We start from the raw sequence: 19,328 nt of genomic DNA on the forward strand, positions 1-19,328 counted from the left end.
GGGATGCTGACGCTGATACCATTTGGTGACATTCTTTTTATTGACAATTTCTTTTTGATACATGCATGGGGCAGGATCTGCCCGAAGAATTTACAGATAACCGTGGTCAATCATTTTACAATCCATATGGGTGCGCAAAATAGTGCTTAAATTTACTTTGTCTTGAAATTATTTACTGGAATACTCAATAGTTATAGCTTTAAAGAAGCTGTATCTAAAGTTAAACAGCACTCACAATGTACACAAATCAAATAATTCACATGGTTACAAAATATGTGAAAATACTTTTTGTAAAAAAAGTGCCATTGTTGTTAAAATTACAAAACATTATTATAACAGGCTGTGTACATTTATGCTTTTACGAGGAACACTGATGTGACTGAATCACATATGCCAGTACGCCATAAATAAAGCCAATACAGTAAAGCCTCAGCATTTTTCCCCGTGTTTTGTTTTGGTACAGTATTGCACAGAGATGATGGTGATACAGAGAAGCCAGCACTAATGCCTCTGAATTCAGTCCAAGTCTATTCCAGAGGATCTCCTACAGACAACACGTAAGGAGAACAACAATTTACACTAATTGAAATGTTGTGTTATTGAGCAATTCATCAACCTGTCAATGATGCATGTATTAGTAGTGCTAATGGATCACACAAGAGTAATAAAAACCATTGTGGTTCTGATGGAGTATTTTGAGGTGAGCATAACACAAGCATTCAGTTTTCTATTGAATTCATTCTCCCGTCCCAGCAGGAGAGGATTTTAACCATGAATACTTAAACTGCAAGAGAAGGCAACGCTAACCGTTCAGCTGTGCAATGTAGGTCAGTAAATGTGATTAAGTGAAAAAAAAGAGTGGGTGGTGGGCATGGCACACACAAAGAAGCACACATGGAGAGCCACGCTAGATGAAACTATATTCTTCGACAGACAGTACAGCAGGCACCCAGCTCAGTGCCTCCAGGGCGTGAGCTCGGGCGGGCGGTAGGCGAGGTTTCTCCAGGAGGCCGAGATCGCTGTGTCTCGGGCCTGCCTGGAGCTCAGAAGGCAGCACAGGTGGTGGGGAGGGAGAAGGGGGAGGAAGAGACGCGCTCTGCTCTCCCGCTAGTAGTTCTCATTACAGGGGGCCACTGCCAACTGTCTGCAGCCCCGTGCTCGGTCCAGGACTGGCAGGACAGCGGTGGCCTGCTGGCTGCTCCCTTACCTTCCCGTGGGGAAGGGGGCAGGTTGGGAGGGCGGTGGGCCGCGGCCTGGTCATTTGCGGCGGCTGAAGATGCTCTTTTTGCCGGAGCTCTTGTCAGCCGTGCTGAGGCCGATGAGCAGCCTGGCCTTCTCGTCCTCCTCCTGCTGTTGCATGCTGCTGTCCGCCTGCCGGCCCTCGAGTGCCGCCTTCCCCCGCGCATCTGAACCCGAGTTCGGCTTCAGACGCAGCTTCTCTTTGATCATCTTGGATGAGGGACATAGGGCAGAGGGAGGGAGAGGGAGGGGGAGAGAAGCCAAGTAAGAGATCCAAATAGAATGCTAGGAATTCTCAGGTCAAATTCTCAATCCACAGTCTTATTGTCATGAGTGTAACTGTGAGTGTCCAATACCTGAGCCACCAAGGCCTTGCGGCTGTCCCTTTTCACGGCCATGGCAAAGTCTAGCCAGGTCCATGTGTTATTGTGGTACTCCAAACATGGCAGGACCAAGTTCAGGTCCTTCCAGTCAACGCTGCTCTTCTCTCCCTTTCATCAGATTTACACACAGAGAGAGGTAAGATATTTAGTGTTAATAATCTGAGAGAAAGGATATTCTGAAAAATCCATACACAAATACAGCTTTTTAATGTTATTGAGTGTGTGTACTTTACAAACCTTGTAGCTGACACACAGAGGGACCTGCGGGATCTTGACGTAGATGAAGGAGTTGTTCATGGCCGCCCTTTCCTTCATCTTGTCGATGTCGTCCACAGGATGCTGAGTGAGAGGAAAAATATTGCATCACAATTTAAGCCCTCATGATCTTAATGCATAAATACATTTGAAAGTCACTTGGGAAAAATATTACTGGAAGTTCAAAAGTCATTTTCACGGTATGGTCTTCACAGCATTTTCATTTCTATTTGCAGCTCCATTTCTACATACTCTTCGATTTATCACTATCAATCATTGGTACACAGAAAAACATTTGAACTGCATTCACTTGCAAGAGAAGTGCGGTATAATTTAAACGTGACTGAGTGACAGGGGTATTTTTGGAGTGTTCTGCTGATGTGTGATTGTGAAAGACATTCTGATACCTCAGGGGGTTTGCGGAACGATCTCCTGACACCTGATGAGCGGTTCAGGCCCTGAGCCACACCTTTACTCGTGCCCAACCCGACGAGGGAATCTTCCGATAGCTGCCTTGGCTTGGCCACAGGGATACCTGCGTTTGGGACAAACCAATTAATAGGGGGAGGGAGCCTCAGGCAGACTCCCTAAATCACATGCGGAAAAACGTGATCCGGCTGTATCACCACAGCCCTCTCCTCAATGTCAGGCCGAACAGGCGCCTTTTATAGCCCGCTGAGGTCCACAGGTATGACATAACATGCATTAGGCAGGAATCCGATATTCCCAACAGACAGACTAGAGGGAGGAAAAATCAATGGAAACCTTCACTGACCTTTAGAAAGAACAGAACATGTGTGATAACAGGAGCAAGAGAGGTGAAGGGCAAACACTAGGATACACTAGTTTATACAATTACCATCCACTGCCTGTACATAAGATGAAAATAATGAGTGCATAAAAATGGTCATGTTTTATATGTACACAAAGCTTCTAAACAAAATACCCACAGAAAAATATGTACAGCTTACATGCAGTGTGAGGCAGTTTTTATCATGGTCACACAGAGCCACACAGAATCCATACATATTTGCCTGTGCATACGATTTGTGAAAGAAACCCCCATCTCCGTGCTTCCCAAAATAACATAATACCAAAAACGTAATTGTCAATATACTGTAAGTAGTTTGTTTTCAGGTTGGGCACACTGACCTGTAGTGACCATTCTGAACTTGTCCTCCTCATCTCCTATGTCCTCTTCCTCTACATTCCTCCCAGGAAAGAAAAATCCCATCATGCGCTTGAAGAACTGGTACATGAGCTGAATGGTGAGTGGGACTACATTCACCTGTGGATGACAAACATCACATTGCATTGAAATTATATAGCGCACCACACTAATTTGAATTCGTTTCATTTTAAATATTTCAAACCGACAATCTGTGACTACAATGTTGTTTTTTTATTTTAATCAAAAATTCAAATCAATCAAAACTGAAATCAATGACTGTATCTAATTGATCACCTCAAAGTGCTCCTTGACAGAGATCCCACCCACGGGGGGGCGGACCTTACTGAAGATGCGCAGGGCGAGCTGGCGTCCTGATTGGCAGGGGCTCTGGGGGCGTAGCACCACCTGAAACAGTCATCAGAAGGACACTTAGGACAGCCAATCATATCACATCCTCTACAAAGGCCAAGGCCAAGACCAAAAGGAGTGACTTGTATGAGCATCTGATTCCGTTTCCACAAACATGCAGTCATGGGACACCTTCACACAGCCCCACATTCCATATGGGCGTGATGTATAGGGGAGGGCAGCAGTATCACCTCTGGAGTGATCATGAATATTTTAGCCCAGGGCTGCTTTAGGGGTGGAACTGTTTACAGAACGGGCCAATCCATCACAGCCGCAGGAACACAACGAAGAATGGTAGAGGTTGTGATTATGACAGTGATGGTGCAGTGAGGAAGGATTCTGTGATTCATTCCCACAACATACGATGGACAAGGCGTGATGGCAACATAGACAGAGAAGGACACACAGAATTGCTCTGAACCAAATAGGGTATGAGTCATGGTAATTGGAGAATAGGGACACATTCCCACGGATGCATGAGGTGGTGAGATGGAGAGAGACTATTCTGTGGAATATGATCAACCATGGAGGATGAGGTCAGAGGTGAGGCACCTCAGTAGAGAACTCCGTTACCACAACTATACATACCCGCACGTGCTGCATAAAGAGAGCAGGTAAAGAAGAGTAAATCATTTAAATACAGCCTTGAGGAGTATCTTTGAGAAAACAGACTGCGTCCATAACACTCAGGGGGTAAGAGCCTTCCTGTTTTAGTCACTCAAGCTACCTCTGAAACATGAACATGTCAGTTCTGATGTTCGGCTTTGATATGCAGCTGTTTCTCTCTATTTTCAAATAAATGGACACCTCTCCTTTCATGCATCCTTACCTTATAAGCAGCATTGGGCAGCAGGTTGTTCATGGTGAACCAGCCCAACTCAAGGAGATGCTCTGCCGTGTCATCTGACTTATTTAGCTGTGGAGACCAAAAGAGCAAAGGTGTAAGATCTCACAGCCGTGATCTGTCCCGGTGAGACCCAACAGGAGTATGTGGAGGCCGTGTTGTCCCACCTTGCTGTACATGAACCTCTGCAGCTCCAGCTCGGCGATGCCGAGCTGCCCGTCCTCCTCCGTCAGGCACCAGCGCGCCTGTGCGAAGTAGATCTCCGTGCGCCGCACCACACTCACGTCTTCCGGAGGCTTCCGCAGCTCCAGTTTGTTGGCTCTTTGCAGCTGGAAGTCCTTAAAGCATCTGGGGGTGGCAAGTGGTGGGAAAATCAGCGCACAAAATGGATAAGCAATAGTATGGTGTTAAACTGCGTCACTCTCTAAATAAACGCCTGTCCCACCACACACTAATTCTGATGTATAATGATTTCTAATTTGACTCTCGGTGTGCTTTTGGGCCGTGTGCTGGCTCACCTGATGAGGATGTTGAGCTCCTCACTCTTCATCTGCAGGTCGGTCTTCTCCTGGTTGAGCTGGTTCTGCAGCTTCTGGTTCATGTCCGACAGCTCTCCGCCTCGCAGCTCATCCAGCTGAGAGTGTAGAGATACAGGGGGGGCACAGAGCAAACAGCACTAAGTGGAGACCACAGGCTAATAAAGCACCTCCACAACCACAAACATCCTGAAGGAGTGATCTAGCAATTCTACCGCCAGCTGAATAGTGAGACCATGTTGGAGGTGAAGGTGCTCACCCTGATGTTGGTGTAGATCTGCTTCTCCAGGTGGCGGATCTGGGCCACGTGCTGGCGGACGGCCTCCTGCAGGTGCAGGATGCTGCTGCGCTGCTCCTCGGGGTTACTGGAGATCTCCAGCTGGAACCGCACGCGCTGCTTCTTCTCACTGTGCTCCTGCAGCACAACACAACAACAACCGTGACCATGAACACGGGCACGAACATAGGCGGACTGCAAGCTCTTCCTAAATCAAATGTGCCATGTAAAGAATCTATGCCATAGACAGGCCACTGGTTACAGGCTACTTAGAGCTGTACAGATGCACAAGGCTTGCTTTAATCTAATAAATCAGTAATCCAGACAGCTACAATCTTATATATATTCCAGCATATTTCAGTTTGACGTTTACTATGCTACGAGCAGATATATCTGTCTAAATAAAGGGGTGGTGACTGAGCTTCTGCTAACCTTCCGCTTGGTCTCCACATGCAGCAGCAGGTTGTTGACGATGTCCAGGATCATGGCGTACTGCACAGGGTTGGTGGAGATCTCCAGATCGTGGTGGATGAGGGTGAATGTGTCTACAGCACCTAGATAGGAGGGGAGCGACACTGCTCTCATCATTTGGGTCAAGGGGAGGCTCTCCCAAAAGATTCATAGGATAACAAACAAATCCCCAAAACATGTTATTTCTGTACCCATTTGCATTTTGCATAATAACCAACCTAGTAACCTTTTCACAATGAGTTTCTAGAACTTTAGGAGACTTCTGGGCAGAACTGCCCCACATTGATACATTCAGCGCCTCTCACCAGCCTGTTTGTTGAGCAGGTCCTCTTTCTCGTGGTCGTTGCGGATCGCTGGCGGTTTGATCTGCGTGGCCAGCTCAGGGTCGATATCGTGGCTGTAGCCGATGTAGTACATGCGGCAGCTACAGCGGGAGATGATGCGCTGCACCTGAGGCGTCTCCTGCACCTGAGACGGCTGGTTCCAGTCTGGGGGGCGAGCACATCAGTTAGCCAGGCTAGCTTACTCTTCGGATCATTTCAAAACATTAAAAAAAAAAAAAAAAAAAAAAAAAAAACTGGTATGACCGAATAAATGGCTGATGCATTTTATTGACAGTCATATTTATATGCTGAAGATGATAATCTTGAAAATCAATCACTTAGAAATGTGTTTATTTTAGTCACGGAAAAGTTGTACTATCAGCAGTCCCAGGAAACCTTTACTCTGTATTAAAAAGGCTCTTTTTCTTTTAAAGAACCCAATAAGGCCTGTCTTTGTGAGGCTACCGAGTTAATAGTCCAGGAGGGAGAGGAGAAGAGCGGAGTCGTCTTACCGGTGGTGGTGCTGACCATGCCTCCCACTGCCTGGCCACTCTCCATCAGCTCCAGTACGGAGTCCAGGTTCCGCTGACGGTGCTCCTCAATGTTCTTCACCTACACAGCCAAACAGAGAGGAGGTGCTTAGAGTCTGGGGGGAACTTTTAATGAGCTCACAGAGAACATTATCATGACTGATGAAATTCCAATATTTAACTAGCGGAAGTCTGAAAAAAGGTCTATGTAAACGCCTGTATATGTCTTAACACAGTGCTTTGCTAAACCCTTTCCTTGGTGTCACTTGCAACTGCTACATGTGAATACGACTACATTCAACAGCACAGATATTTTCTTAACCGCCATGTAAAAAAAAAAAAAAAATGCTGCTCAGATTGACCTTTGCTCCTCTCATGCCCTCTAGGTTGTCTCTATCTCTCTATCTCACCTCCAGCCAGAGTTGCCAGTCCTCCTGGTCAGAGGGGTTTGCGTCCATGGTGGCAAAGTACTGCATGCCATCCAGCAGGCAGGTCCATGTGGTCTTCTGCTTCAGCGTGTCGTTGTACCAGGCCGGGTGGTGCTCATTCTGCAGCAGCTGGGCTTTGGCTGCAGACACCAGGACACAGCCGGACGTCTCTGCACCTCGCAGCATCATCTGAACACACACATCAAATGTCAAGAGATGCTGTTAATGGACGCAGCCGGATGTCTCTGCACCTCGCAGCATCATCTGAACACACACATCAAATGTCAAGAGATGCTGTTAATGGACACATTCAACGATGTTTAGGACGCAGCTTTCATAGACATAGGATATTTTGCAATGAAGTCATCAACTCATCTCAAATCAACAATTTACACTGAACAACTGAATAATTGAATTCATTGATATAATAACTTCCATCTAAGTTTATAAAACGGTCACTGCTTTCAATTGTTGTCCCCACTTACAATTTTACATAGAGAACACATTTTTTTGTATTAAAGTAAAGCAAGTAGTAACAAAGTTGACGTCCGAACCCTACCTGCCCATTGACCAGCTCGATGAACCAGTTCCGGTTGTACACATCGTCTGTCTGGCAGGCGGCGATGCCACAGAGCTGGTCGCTCACGCCCGACTCCTCCTCAGAGAACACCACAAACTTGTCCGTCTCCTCGATCAGTCTCTGGAGCATGGAGGTGCCTGTGGGGGGGGGAAGGAAAAATATGATTCAGTCTTGGCTTTTACATAAGTACATCAACAAGAGAAATGATCACCGAACATCATGAGGAAGTGCCACAGAACAATGACAGAGGCTCTTTGTACACCGAGCTTGACACCAGTACCCCCCGCACCTTCTGATTGGCTCTTGTCGGCACGGCTGGGGGCGGTGATGGTGGGGGTGGAGGGGGCGGTGCTGGACAGGTAGGTGGAGCCGGTGCGCCTGAGCTTCTTGGCCAGCAGCTGCGTGTCGATCCTCAGGCCCTTGAGCGCCTCGGTGGACAGGTTCCTCTTCAGCACGGCCGCCTTCTTGTAGCCGTCGTACAGGCCGAAGGCGATGTTCCTGTTGGTGGGGGTCCACGAGGCCCGCAGGTCCACCAGGCACAGCTTGTGTGTGTAAGGGGCGTTGCTCTCGTCTTTGGAACTCGTCTCCTACGGTAGGGAGAGAGAGCGCAGTCAGTGTGTGTCTGTTTCTGAAAGGGTCTGTGTTCACGGTGCGCTCCAGAATACCTATCAACAATTATGGTGAGAAGGCATGGGGTTTTTGGTACATTGCATATTTAATGTGTTTTTGTCTGTTTTGACTTCTTTGTGTTAATAAAGTTGAGGTATTTCTCAAAGCCCCCCCCTCCCATAAGCGTATACCATTAGGAAGGAGTATGCAGTAGTGGTAGGCGACATTAACCATTCTACACTCTCCTGTTAGCAGTGGCTGTGTGTGTGGCTCGTCCCTCACCTCCTCCATGCGGTTGCTCTGCCGCTGGTAGCTGAGGGCGGAGAGGCTGAGCAGGTGGGTCTTCTTCACCTGGGCGTTGATCTGGTGGTCGGCGGTCTCGTCCCAGGTGGAGGCCATGAGGTGCACGGTGACCAGCGAGAGGTCGCTGACCATCTGAGTCACGCTCCACTCAGAGATCAGCCTCCTCATGACCGTCCCAGCTACGGAGAGTATGCATACTGTGAGCACTAGTGTGCGAGTTACCATTACACCCTGTATCCATCTTTCACAAATACTCATGACTCATAACTATGTAATAAGCTAGTCATTCAAAACACTGTGTAACCATCATAACCCTGACCATGCACTTTAGACCAATTCAAATGGCTGCTCCCTCGTGTCAAATGAGTTGTATTTATACAGCATGAGTATGAGTGGTGGACTGTCTCACCCTGTGGGATGAGTCTCTGAGCTCCTCTGGTGAAGACGTGGCCCTTAGAGCACTCCACCTGGATGCCTCGCTGCTGCGCGAAGGAGGCCCAGTAATGCACCTGCAGGACAGAGGGGGACACAACGGGGGCAGAGTGAATGAGACACACCTGTGTGCACAACCACACTAAGCCATGATGGACGGCTAGTGACCTGGCACAGTCTCATTGGTTTTTTGCAAATTAATGAAAAAGAATGAAAGCGTGCTATGTGCTAACTAGCTGGCAGAACACTACGGAGTAATGTTCCCACCCTCATATGGCTGAAGTCACTTCAATTTGACCTCAATTCAACCACCGAGAACAGGAAATGTATTGTTATTGTCCTGTATGCCCATTAGATACTGTATGTCCCTCTCTCTCTGTCACTCCAGGCCTCACCTGCAGCTGGGGGAAGGCGGCGGTGAAGGACATCTGCTTGTAGTGCTGACCCAGCTTCTTACGCAAGGGCCTGAGGCTGTGGAAGAGCTTCCCCCGGCAGATGGGCCGGGACACACCGGTCCAGGTGGCCCAGAAGTTCTGCATCCAGCGCAGGGTGCTGCTGTACAGGAGGATCCGTGGCTGGCAGGGTTCTGAGAACACACGCACACGCACACGCACACACACACACACACACGCGCATGTGCACACACGCGGTCAAGCTCAGATCTGACCAAGCCTGAAAAAGGAACTGGAAATTGTCAGGACCACACACCAGAATGGCCACAGCGAAGTGTACAGCACAGTTCATGTCAAGAGAGATTTCAGACAGGTTAATCTGTTCAGACATCACTAGAATGGGCTTTTGGGCAGGAGCCCTCCTGACCTGTGCCGCAGTGCTGGTTGTGGTCCATGGTCATGGAGAGGTTGAGGTTCTCTGAGCGGAAGGCCCGGTAGGAGTCATGTGATTGGCCAGAGGTGACGTCAGCCTCGTTCTCCGCACAGCAGAGCTGCACAGAGTGGTGGTCGTGAGGGTTGCCATGACACAGCCACTGGAGGTCAAGGGTCATACACAGGTTGGGCAGGTGCAGGAAGCAGATATCATCATACCTGTTAGAGGGGACAGGTATTAGCAAAAAAGCAGCAATGAAGTAATGTCACTGAACATTGAGCCTGTGAGTCATTAGTAGCTGATTTGCTCTGTTGCTCTGGCAACAGCCTCCAATTACCCTCAGAATTATTGCTTGGGAAACAACAACATCCTTACTTGGAGGCTGTCCTGACGTTGACATCCAGGTCTCCCCTATAGACAAACTGCCCAGGTTTCCAGTGAAAGTTCAGCTTCATCCATTCCCAGTGCATGTTTTCTGTAGTGTTGTAGGGGTCCTACAAGGCAAAATCTCATTCAGCTCCATATATTCTTTCCACATGTACATCTATTAAACATTATTTAAAAAAAAAAAAGTAATACACATATGTGCCCATTTAGTTTTGATCTTTTAGTTACCAGCAGACATAATTTGGAAACTGTTTAAACAGAGATGAGTTTAAAAGAATCCTGAACTTGACGGTTGAAGTACCTCGGTGGCGAGCTGGTGGAGGTTGGCCTGTTCGATGTCCATCTGCCAGCGTCCGTGCAGCAGCAGGCGGCTCTTGTCCCACCAGGCCAGCGGGGGGGACGTGTCCGCCGTGGGTTTGGTCAGCAGGTCCACCACCTGGCCAATCAAAGTCCAGGCGGGGTCCCAGCACGGCCCCCACACAATAGTGTACAGGGAGATGTCCGCTGTGGGGAGCAGAAGAAATGAGCCAATCAGCTTCTTGAGGGACGCATTCAATTAATAAGCGCACATCAATTAGTGAGGAATGGATCATAAATGAAGGGCATTTAAAAAAGCGGTTTAGTTGTAAAGGTTTTGCTCACATTCGACATCGTAGTAGAATTTGAGTGGTGGCATGTTCCTCAGGACGGTCACGTCCCCCCATGGCTGGCCCAGACGCACAATCTGCCGACGCCGTGCCCGTGGGTGTCCGTCCTGCTCTGCCCCGACCAACCGCCCAGATAGGGCCCAGTCACGGATCTCAAACAGATAACGTGGGTAGTCACGGATACGCACTGTTCCACAGGAGAGAGGTGACAGGAGAGCGTTCAGGAGTTAAAACAGAATTTACAGCTCACACTCAGCAGAAACTATTCATTCATTCATTCATTTATGGAAATAATAACTGCCAAGGTGTAGGCTGCATATTCTAATCTTGTCTGCTAATGTTGGGGTAAACTAGTCATTTTACATATGAAGTAGAAGGCCACCTGATTAGATCATGAGTGCAAAGCCAAACGCTGCTCCAACACCTCAGTGTCTCGTGAGGACTCACCCAGGTAGGCTGAGAGATTGAACCTGAAGGCACGGCACCACTGCACGGCCAGCGGCAGGCCGTCTCGGGGGAAGGGGCTGACGCTGTCGATGTCCCTCAGCTGCTCTCGGACGCGCTCGGGCCCGTGCAGCGCCTGGTCGGCCAGCACAACCAGCTCCAGGTCAGCCACGGTCCACGTAAGCAGCGACTTGCGCATGGGCGTGTTGGCGTAGAGGCGGCGCGAGCGCTGGATGTAGATCTCGATGTGTTTGCGCTCCAGCGAGGTGTAGAGCTCCTCGATCTTGCGGGCGGGCAGCAGCTCGCCGTGCTGCTTGCGCAACTCGGCCACCTTGCGGTCCAGCAGCTGCAGCCGCTTGGCGCTCTCCTTGCTCTCGTCCTTCATCAGCTCGTAGTTGTCGCGCAGCTTGATCTCGAACACGTCGTCCAGGAAGACGAAGGAGAACTGGCTGATCCGGATGAGCAAGTCCGGGGGTAGGCGCTGGGCCTCGGCAGGCTGGGTAGCACCGCTGCCCCCGCCACCGGTGCTGCTCTGGTGCAGGGTCTTCAGCCACTTCTGGACCCCGATGGCCTGGTCAAAGGTCTGGGAGAAGTTGTATTGGTAAGGGAACTCCACGCCCACGCTGGGGATGGTAAAGAGCCAGACGCGGTTGGAGGCGGTGGCCAGGAAGGGGAAGTGGTCGCGGTGGGGACGCATCTCCTCCAGCTCCTCCAGCATCTGCAGCTCGGAGTCTAAGAAGGTGAAGATGTCGTTACCGTCGAAGTTGAAGACCACGCGTGGCGACTTGGCCTGGACAGAGCCGGCGCGCTTGGAGAGGGAGAGTGTGTCGGCCTGCAGGAGAATGAAGTTCTGCTCCCCTACAGAGGCAGTGAGGGAGGAGCTCTTCAGCTCCAGGCTGAGGCTGAGGACCCTCTTCTCAGTAGAGCAGGTAGAGGAGTCTGCCATTGTATCGGTCTCCTGCTCCTCCTCGGGTTCCTGCCCTTCAAATGGCCTCATTGCTGATGACAGAGTGCTCCAGGAGGCTTTGGTCTCAGTGATGTGCTGATATATGAACATGTGATCGGATGGTGTCCACTGGACTGATAAGGCTTCATCACACTGCGCCTGTTAGGAGGGGGCATGGTTACAGAAGGCACTTTGACACCCAGTGCAATTATAATACTGATAGTCCCACAAAGGTACATGCAGACAGTGGACTGTAATCTCTATTGCACTCTACACATATTGGAAAGTAGACATTCTATTCGACTGGAGCCACTCATGCATCTGGAGCATTGTAACTTCTAACCCCTGTACTAGCTAGGCGTTTTATAGAATAGTGAGTGTCGTACCTCCAGGCTGTGTGTGCTGGGGAGATATGATGAGGCCAGAGAGGTGAGGCTGAGGATGGGGCAGAGGGTTTCAGCAGCGGGGCAGCAAGGCTCCATGCTGTCCGTCAGCACTTTGACCACCGACAGAGCCATGCCCTTCACAGCAAGCTGTGAGCTCTCCCCAGAGCCCAAAGCGTGGACCGTGTCCACTCTCAATGCAACAGCACCTGAGACAGGAAACAGATGGTTAAAAAAATATGGTGTACACCATCATTTCAGCTTGTACTTTTTCAATCAAATTCAATAGAATGTGAATATTTGTTTTAGCTCAGAGAGCATTGGACATCAGCAGATCCCGCCCACCTGCAACATTGGAGAGGGTGAACACATTGACATCGTCCAGGCTGAGCTCCAGCCTGAGGAGCAGGGGGGAGGGGGTTGGGTGAGAAGGCACGGGGACGGGGGCTTTAGGCGTGCCGTTGGGGGCGAAGAGAGACAGCAGGCGGGACAGACAGAGGGCACAGGTCTCCGACACCTCCACCTGCAGCCCCTTCAGACTGGACTCCACACTCAGACTCTTGGCAGGGCTGGACGTCTGAGGTTCACTACAGCTACCCTGTTTCAGTCACATGAGATGGGGGTTAGAAATTAATTAAAACACAACAGAAATGTTTGCATTGCCAGTTATATATAACATGTCCATATATATATAACTGTTCATAAAAAAAGCATGCAGATATTTCACATGTATAATAAGGACTAATTATACAGTAGAACCTTGCTCACATCATAGATAGTTTGAGGAGGTTTTGGTGCCGAGAGTCCTGTTCTGCTAAGTTACCTGCAGTGTGAAGGAGTCCAGGATGATGGCCTCTCCCCACACGTGTTTCCCTGGGGGGTGCGGGGCCTGCTGGATGTGGGAGCCCTGACCCACACGCCACCAGAAGTGATCCAGGGACACGGAGGCTCTCTGCTGCCCTCTGTGGTCGCTCCCACTATCTGCATCACCGGCCGCCTCCAGGAGATGACGCAGTTCTGCAAGCACAACAAACCCGTCTCAAATCACAGCCCACCCAGCTTGGGCTTTAACATGTTTCCTCTTCTGTCTGGCCACTCATATTAGCATTGAGTAAACCTCAAGTTATTATGTGGTTCAACATGTCCCCTAGAGGGGAAAGACGGATTTCCATCCTTTTGGTTCTGATTACATGGAATGTGCTACATGTATTTGCAGTTTTACTATCGGCCAAAACAAAAGGAGCCTAGTTAATATGTAACCAAAGGACAAGTTACTGCACCTACAGCCCATATCTAATCAGGTGAGGGTGTGACTGAAAATAATGCCTAACAATCGACCGCAATAGTCAAGCGTTGTGATTTATACTAGAGGTGCCCTGTTTGATTGTCTCTCCATTCATTTCCTGTGTGCCCATCCTTGCATACCTATTACAAAAGCTATTCAAACTCATCCTGTTAAGGACACAAGCCTCTATTTGTGTTGTACAACACAAGTGTGTAGCAGTGTATGAGGATGCCAGTGTTGCAAAGGCCATGTTTTGGTACGGTGTCCTTAGAGAGGTTCTGTCCTTACCTGCGTTGGTTGATATGAAGCCCAGGGCGAAGGGTGGCGTGTCTCCCAGCTGCACCGACACGTTCACATTAGACACGGAGCAGGTGACGAGCACGGGGGCATCCAGATGTGGGAAACGCCTGCATGGGAGCAGATCAGTCATGTACACACACGCATTAAGCAAACAGATACACACATGGATTAAACTAACAGACAAGCGCACGCACACACGCACACACACACACACACACACACACACACACACACACACACACACACACACACACACACACACACACACACACACACACACACACACACACACACACACACAAACATACAAACATGCACACAAGAACTGGCTTCAGGTGTAAACACAAAGGATGTCAAGTCTCGAGACAGATGGTCATACTTTTTCCTCTGTGCAGACTTCCTCTGAAACAGCTGTTCCCATGAGAGGAGGTCCAGCCAATGGGAGAACTCCTGGTGGCGGTAGTGGATGATGCAGGTGTTGACGGTGACTGAGCCGGATATGTCCACCGACGTCACCTGGGGAATAGGAGAGGAAGGGATTAGCCAGCAGGAACCTAGCAACGAAAACACTTCTCATAGGAGAATTGGATTGAACCCTATTTCAGATCACCCTTCACTGCTCACAGATGGCCCTTACCTGCAGTACAGTCTTTAGAGTGTTGAGGCAGAGGATTCTCTGACGGCTCTGGGACAGGAGAAGCCCGTCTGTAGAGGTTAGGGAGAAGAATAAAGGTTTGTTTGGAGGTCTAAATGACAGTCTTTATTTAGCTGTTTCTCCACTTCTGCCATCAGCCATGGTCTCTCTTCAAATCTTAATCTGAAGAATGTTTCACTATGAAGTTTAATTTGCTTCCAAAGGTTCTATTCCCCATGGGCCACAAACACAAATACAGAATTGGCTTCCTACAAAATACAACCAGTTTTTTGTCTCGCTCGTATAAGGGCATAATGCATAAATTAATGAAAATGTAAACATATGGACTGTCCAGAGATATATGTCTCAGACTTCATCCATGTCCTGTCTGTCTGTCTGTCTGTCTGTCTGTCTGTCTGTCTGTCTGTCTGTCTGTCTGTCTGTCTGTCTGTCCGTCCGTCCGTCCGTCCGTCCGTCCGTCCGTCCGTCCGTCCGTCCGTCCGTCCGTCCGTCCGTCCGTCCGTCCGTCCGTCCGTCCGTCCGTCCGTCCGTCCGTCCGTCCGTCCGTCCGTCCGTCCGTCCGTCCGTCCGTCCGTCTCACCCTCCAGGAGGAGCTCCAGGTTGCTCTGGGGAAAGCTCAGCTCTGGTGTGAAGCTCCTGAGGGCGGGCTGCTGGTCTTCTCGCCCGTAGCCTACCTTCAGAGACTTGAGGGTCCAGTTCAAGTGTCTGCATGCATAAGGAATCAGAATTTAGATGCCACCTCCTCCATGTGGGCTATTGTCTGTGCAAATATGACCTACTACAGTACTGACCTCTTCTGGCTGTGCATGGACAAGGTGATGTTCGTGTTCTCAAACTCCACATTGACCTTCTGAGGAAGCAGCCGGTGGAACTGGTCCACTGCCACTGTCTGAATGAACAGATCCTCCTCACACTCTACAGGAGAGATGAAAGGCATCACAGAACAGTTAGAGACTCTGTGAGAAGTAGTCGATCCTGGCCACTAACTCTAGTGATCTACTGATCCTTAGTCTCTTTAGCCCATAGAGTCTTGTCCATCCAGGTAAGTCCTGTTCTCAGGACTATTCTCCACACAAACTGGATGTCACATTAATTTTTTGCATACTGTTTCCAAGAATCGCTGGTGTTTGTTAGAAATCATGCCACGTCAAGTAATCACATAGTAATGAATGAACTCAAATGAATACAATTAGTAGGTGAGCAAAGAGTGCTGGGTGAGGTGAAGGTGAGGCCAGATGCAAGCTGGGTTTGATGACGCTGTGCCGGCTCCCTCACCGGTTGCGTCGTGGCTGGCGTGCGCTGGGCTGGGTGGCGGCACCAGCAGCTGACTCAGGAACAGCCCCTCGTGCAGCTCAGCCAGCAGCGTGCGCACGCTCAGCTCAAGGTGCCCCGGATGCAGCTCCGGCAGACTCACGTCCCCCTGCACGGACAAACTCAGAGACACCTCAGCTAGACAGGTGTCCTGCTGAGAGGGGAACACACACACACACACACACAGGCACATAGACAGACACAGACACATAGACACACACACACAGACACCACCAACACATCAGTTAAATGAAATAACACCGAATTCCATGTTATCAGCAAAGAATGTTAAACATTCCATGTAAGACCAGGCTGAATCCATCATTTCCGTATCACTCTCTCAACTCACCAGGCGGCTGCTTTTCAGCACTTTACTGCTGAGCTGCCCCACTGAGAATTCCCAGGCCAACCTGTGAGATGGATGAAAACTGTCAATGTCAAAAAGCATAGGCATGACAATAATCTTGAGCTGCAAGGTGTACCCGCACTCGCTAAAAGTAGCGGTCATTGTGCCAAGTCACCTCTTGGTCTGGTGGTCCAGCAGCAGGGTGATTCCTGTGGTGGTCATGTGCCACAGGGACTCAGACAAAGCCAGGTTTAGCACCATAACATTGATGGAGTCAATGTGGAGGGACAGCAACTGGGAAGAGAAAGACACAGAGCGAAGTTCAGGGGGCTTGAGATGTGACACAGACTGTCACTTGTATTGGCACCGTCGCAAGTTCAACTTTAACAAAGTAAAAAAGGCATGGATCTGCAAAATTGTCCTTTGCCATGGATAGGAACAATGTGCAGTAGATATTAGTTGGGGTACCTGAGAGAGGAAGTGTACAGTGGAGGGGCTGAGGGGGAGCTTGCCCCCCTCCTTGTCATTCCTGGGGCTCTGGGGGAGCCGTGGTCTCATTGGCTCCAAGAGGTCAATCCTAACCCGGGTCTCTCCCACACACAGGGCCAAGTACCTCCTGAGTCAAACAAGTAAACCTCACATTAGCATATACCAATAAAGATCATGATTTCTTAATCACAATACTACTCAGGTGGCAATACAAATGAAATGAGAGACCTTGAGTGACAACACTACAATATACTATACGTAGAGAAGGCACTGAAATACTTACGGCAGGTCCTGGTTTAGGAGTTTGCTGGAAATCCATACTTTGTCAATTTCCTAGAAGCCAAAAATAGGACAGTATGCATAATGTGTAAGACAACCAGAGAGAGGCTTGTGGATGATCAGTAATGATGATCTTACTCATGATGTCCATTTATTTACGTCAACATTGAAGAATGTTACCATTCAAAACGGTTTGAAACAAAACCACATTTTTACACATCTTGCTTTCATCTAGAGAAAATCAAGCAGTATTTGCTACTGAGAAACCTTCAACAAAGCCACCCAGCTAGTCACCCACCAGAGTGTGCTGAGGCTGGAACTGCAGACTAATGCCCCTCACTGAGAAGAGGCCCACTGACTTGATCTTCAGCTCGGCATTCAGCACTTTTGCACAGAAGCGCACAGCCAGGCTGCACACTATCCATCTGAAAATAACGCGTGAGAGAAATGAAAACCACCACATACTGGACGGAGAGTTGTGCCTACTTTGTCTTTTCAACAGTTGTTCATGGTGCTTCCCTCAGTCTTCTGTCTCATGCAACATTTAGTGCACAAAGAGCACCGACCTATGCATCCCTCAGTTTTCGATTGTAATTCCAATCCCATGTGTATAATTATACATATTACTGAAGTGCTGCATATTACTGTATTTCATGCAGTGTGGCAATTACACAGCCAGCATTCATGACCTTTAACTGGCAAGCATTTCTACTGTCTCTGAAGTACTTCTTTAATTCAAAACCTGACACCGTCTCAACACAAGCTGTTAAAATATTTACAGAAAAGGTGTGTTCTGCTTTAGGTCGGTTATAGCGGGTTGTTTTGTGTAAACAGAAAACTGCTGCACATGTCAACATGTTCTTGTGCACTTGCAGAAATGGTTATCCCATACCTATACTCTTATTGCAGTTCGCATAAACCATGGATAGCTTACCTGAAAAGAATGATGGACAGGATTCCCAGAACCAAAAATGCCAGCAGTGCAATCATCAGGACAGACATTCTTCAATGTAGCGGAACGGTGGTTTTACATCCAGTGTACGGCCATTTACGGCCTCTTACAATGCGAGTATGTAGCCCTTTAATTGCTGGACAACACCTGCGATACAGGTGTCACTGGCCTCGTAAAGTTGTAAAATAAACCCTGACACACGTATTTAAATATCTACCATCTATCTACAGTGGTATTACCGTTAAGGCGACTTTATACAAGTTTCACATTGTGCTTTTTAATCATTTCAGACTAATAAGGTCAAGTTGTAATTTAGTCGGTTAATTAAATGTGCAGTTCTTAGCAACAACACGCCAAAGTGCATTGCATGGGCTCACTAAATGAATAACGTTAAGCCCGTTAGAGCAACTACACAGCCATACAATAGTCGTTAACTATAACTAGCTCGAACCCTGCTTAAATGCAAACTTCGCAGGTTCACAGTGGTTAGCAACTAAACAGCTAACGTTAGGTAACCCCCAGTGTTGTGGTGCAGGAAGGAAAACAAACTTCCAGCATTTACAGCTGTCAAAAGTCTGATGCTGACCACCTTAAGCAAGCACCCAATATGTGGTTCTTACCTACATTCATAGTAGTGGCTAACAAACTAGTTAGCTATAGCTAGAATCGTCTAGCCGACCCTGAACATTATGTTCAAGTCAGCTTCTTCTGGTTCTTTAAACGGATTCGTCTCTGATAATGAATTGGAACAAGAGCAACTCAAGAGCCATGCTAGTGTAATGCCACGCCTCAAATGAATCACAACCTTTGATAACCGATGGGTGTAACTAGCTATAATGAATAGCTGCCAAGTTCTTCAAACACCGACTACCAGCTAGCAGTGAGCTAACGTTACATCTGACACGACAACAAAGCTGTAGACACATTTGATACGTTTCAACCCAGGTGTAAGAAAGGCCGTTATCCCTCCTATTTCGTCCAACCCGAAGGGTGTTGATTTGTAAGTCTTACAAGATTAGCTAGCTTTGAAAATGTCGAACAAAGTTACACAGCTGTCATTCTGCTGCAGCATAGCTGTATCCTGTCTATCACCGGTCCTGAAGAGGGTGGACTCGTTTCTCTCTATGGGTGGACTGTTGACAAAACTCGGGAACTCAACGGGAGAGCTCGACTCCACTGACAAAGCCAACCGAAACCTATCGAGGAGTTTTCACCACTACATTAGGTCCTCTTAATTTATGCTGTATTTAATAGTATTTAATAACAACGTATAAAGTATAGTTCATTGAT

The 19,328-nt window shown here is 48.5% G+C and overlaps 1 protein-coding gene across 2 annotated transcripts; it reads right to left on the reverse strand.

Annotated features, from left to right (window-relative positions):
• Window positions 1-18: 18 nt before the first annotated feature.
• Window positions 19-19,270, reverse strand: LOC105909278 (protein KIAA0100). 2 transcript variants are annotated; one of them, XM_031573118.1, is made up of 40 exons: window positions 18,021-19,270; window positions 17,385-17,511; window positions 17,091-17,140; window positions 16,787-16,934; window positions 16,494-16,612; window positions 16,322-16,382; window positions 15,937-16,126; window positions 15,453-15,576; window positions 15,242-15,366; window positions 14,644-14,711; window positions 14,386-14,522; window positions 13,995-14,113; window positions 13,245-13,438; window positions 12,767-13,019; window positions 12,425-12,630; window positions 11,096-12,197; window positions 10,644-10,835; window positions 10,303-10,505; window positions 9,990-10,108; window positions 9,609-9,832; window positions 9,185-9,375; window positions 8,767-8,866; window positions 8,337-8,536; window positions 7,735-8,032; window positions 7,425-7,582; window positions 6,848-7,054; window positions 6,420-6,519; window positions 5,890-6,072; window positions 5,546-5,667; window positions 5,096-5,251; window positions 4,819-4,934; window positions 4,468-4,648; window positions 4,286-4,372; window positions 4,045-4,053; window positions 3,343-3,453; window positions 3,030-3,165; window positions 2,285-2,412; window positions 1,860-1,961; window positions 1,596-1,730; window positions 19-1,449 (listed from the first exon to the last, which is right to left on the reverse strand). In XM_031573118.1, exons 1-40 carry the CDS (start codon window positions 18,086-18,088, stop codon window positions 1,258-1,260), a joined length of 6,741 nt encoding a protein of 2,246 aa, XP_031428978.1. In that variant the 5' UTR covers window positions 18,089-19,270; the 3' UTR covers window positions 19-1,257. The 2 variants fall into 2 exon arrangements, with proteins under 2 accessions (XP_031428978.1, XP_012693346.2); XM_012837892.3 differs by lacking the exon at window positions 4,045-4,053.
• Window positions 19,271-19,328: the final 58 nt, after the last annotated feature.

The sequence above is a fragment of the Clupea harengus genome, chromosome 9, assembly GCF_900700415.2.
Source record: "Clupea harengus chromosome 9, Ch_v2.0.2, whole genome shotgun sequence".
NCBI lineage: Eukaryota > Metazoa > Chordata > Actinopteri > Clupeiformes > Clupeidae > Clupea > Clupea harengus.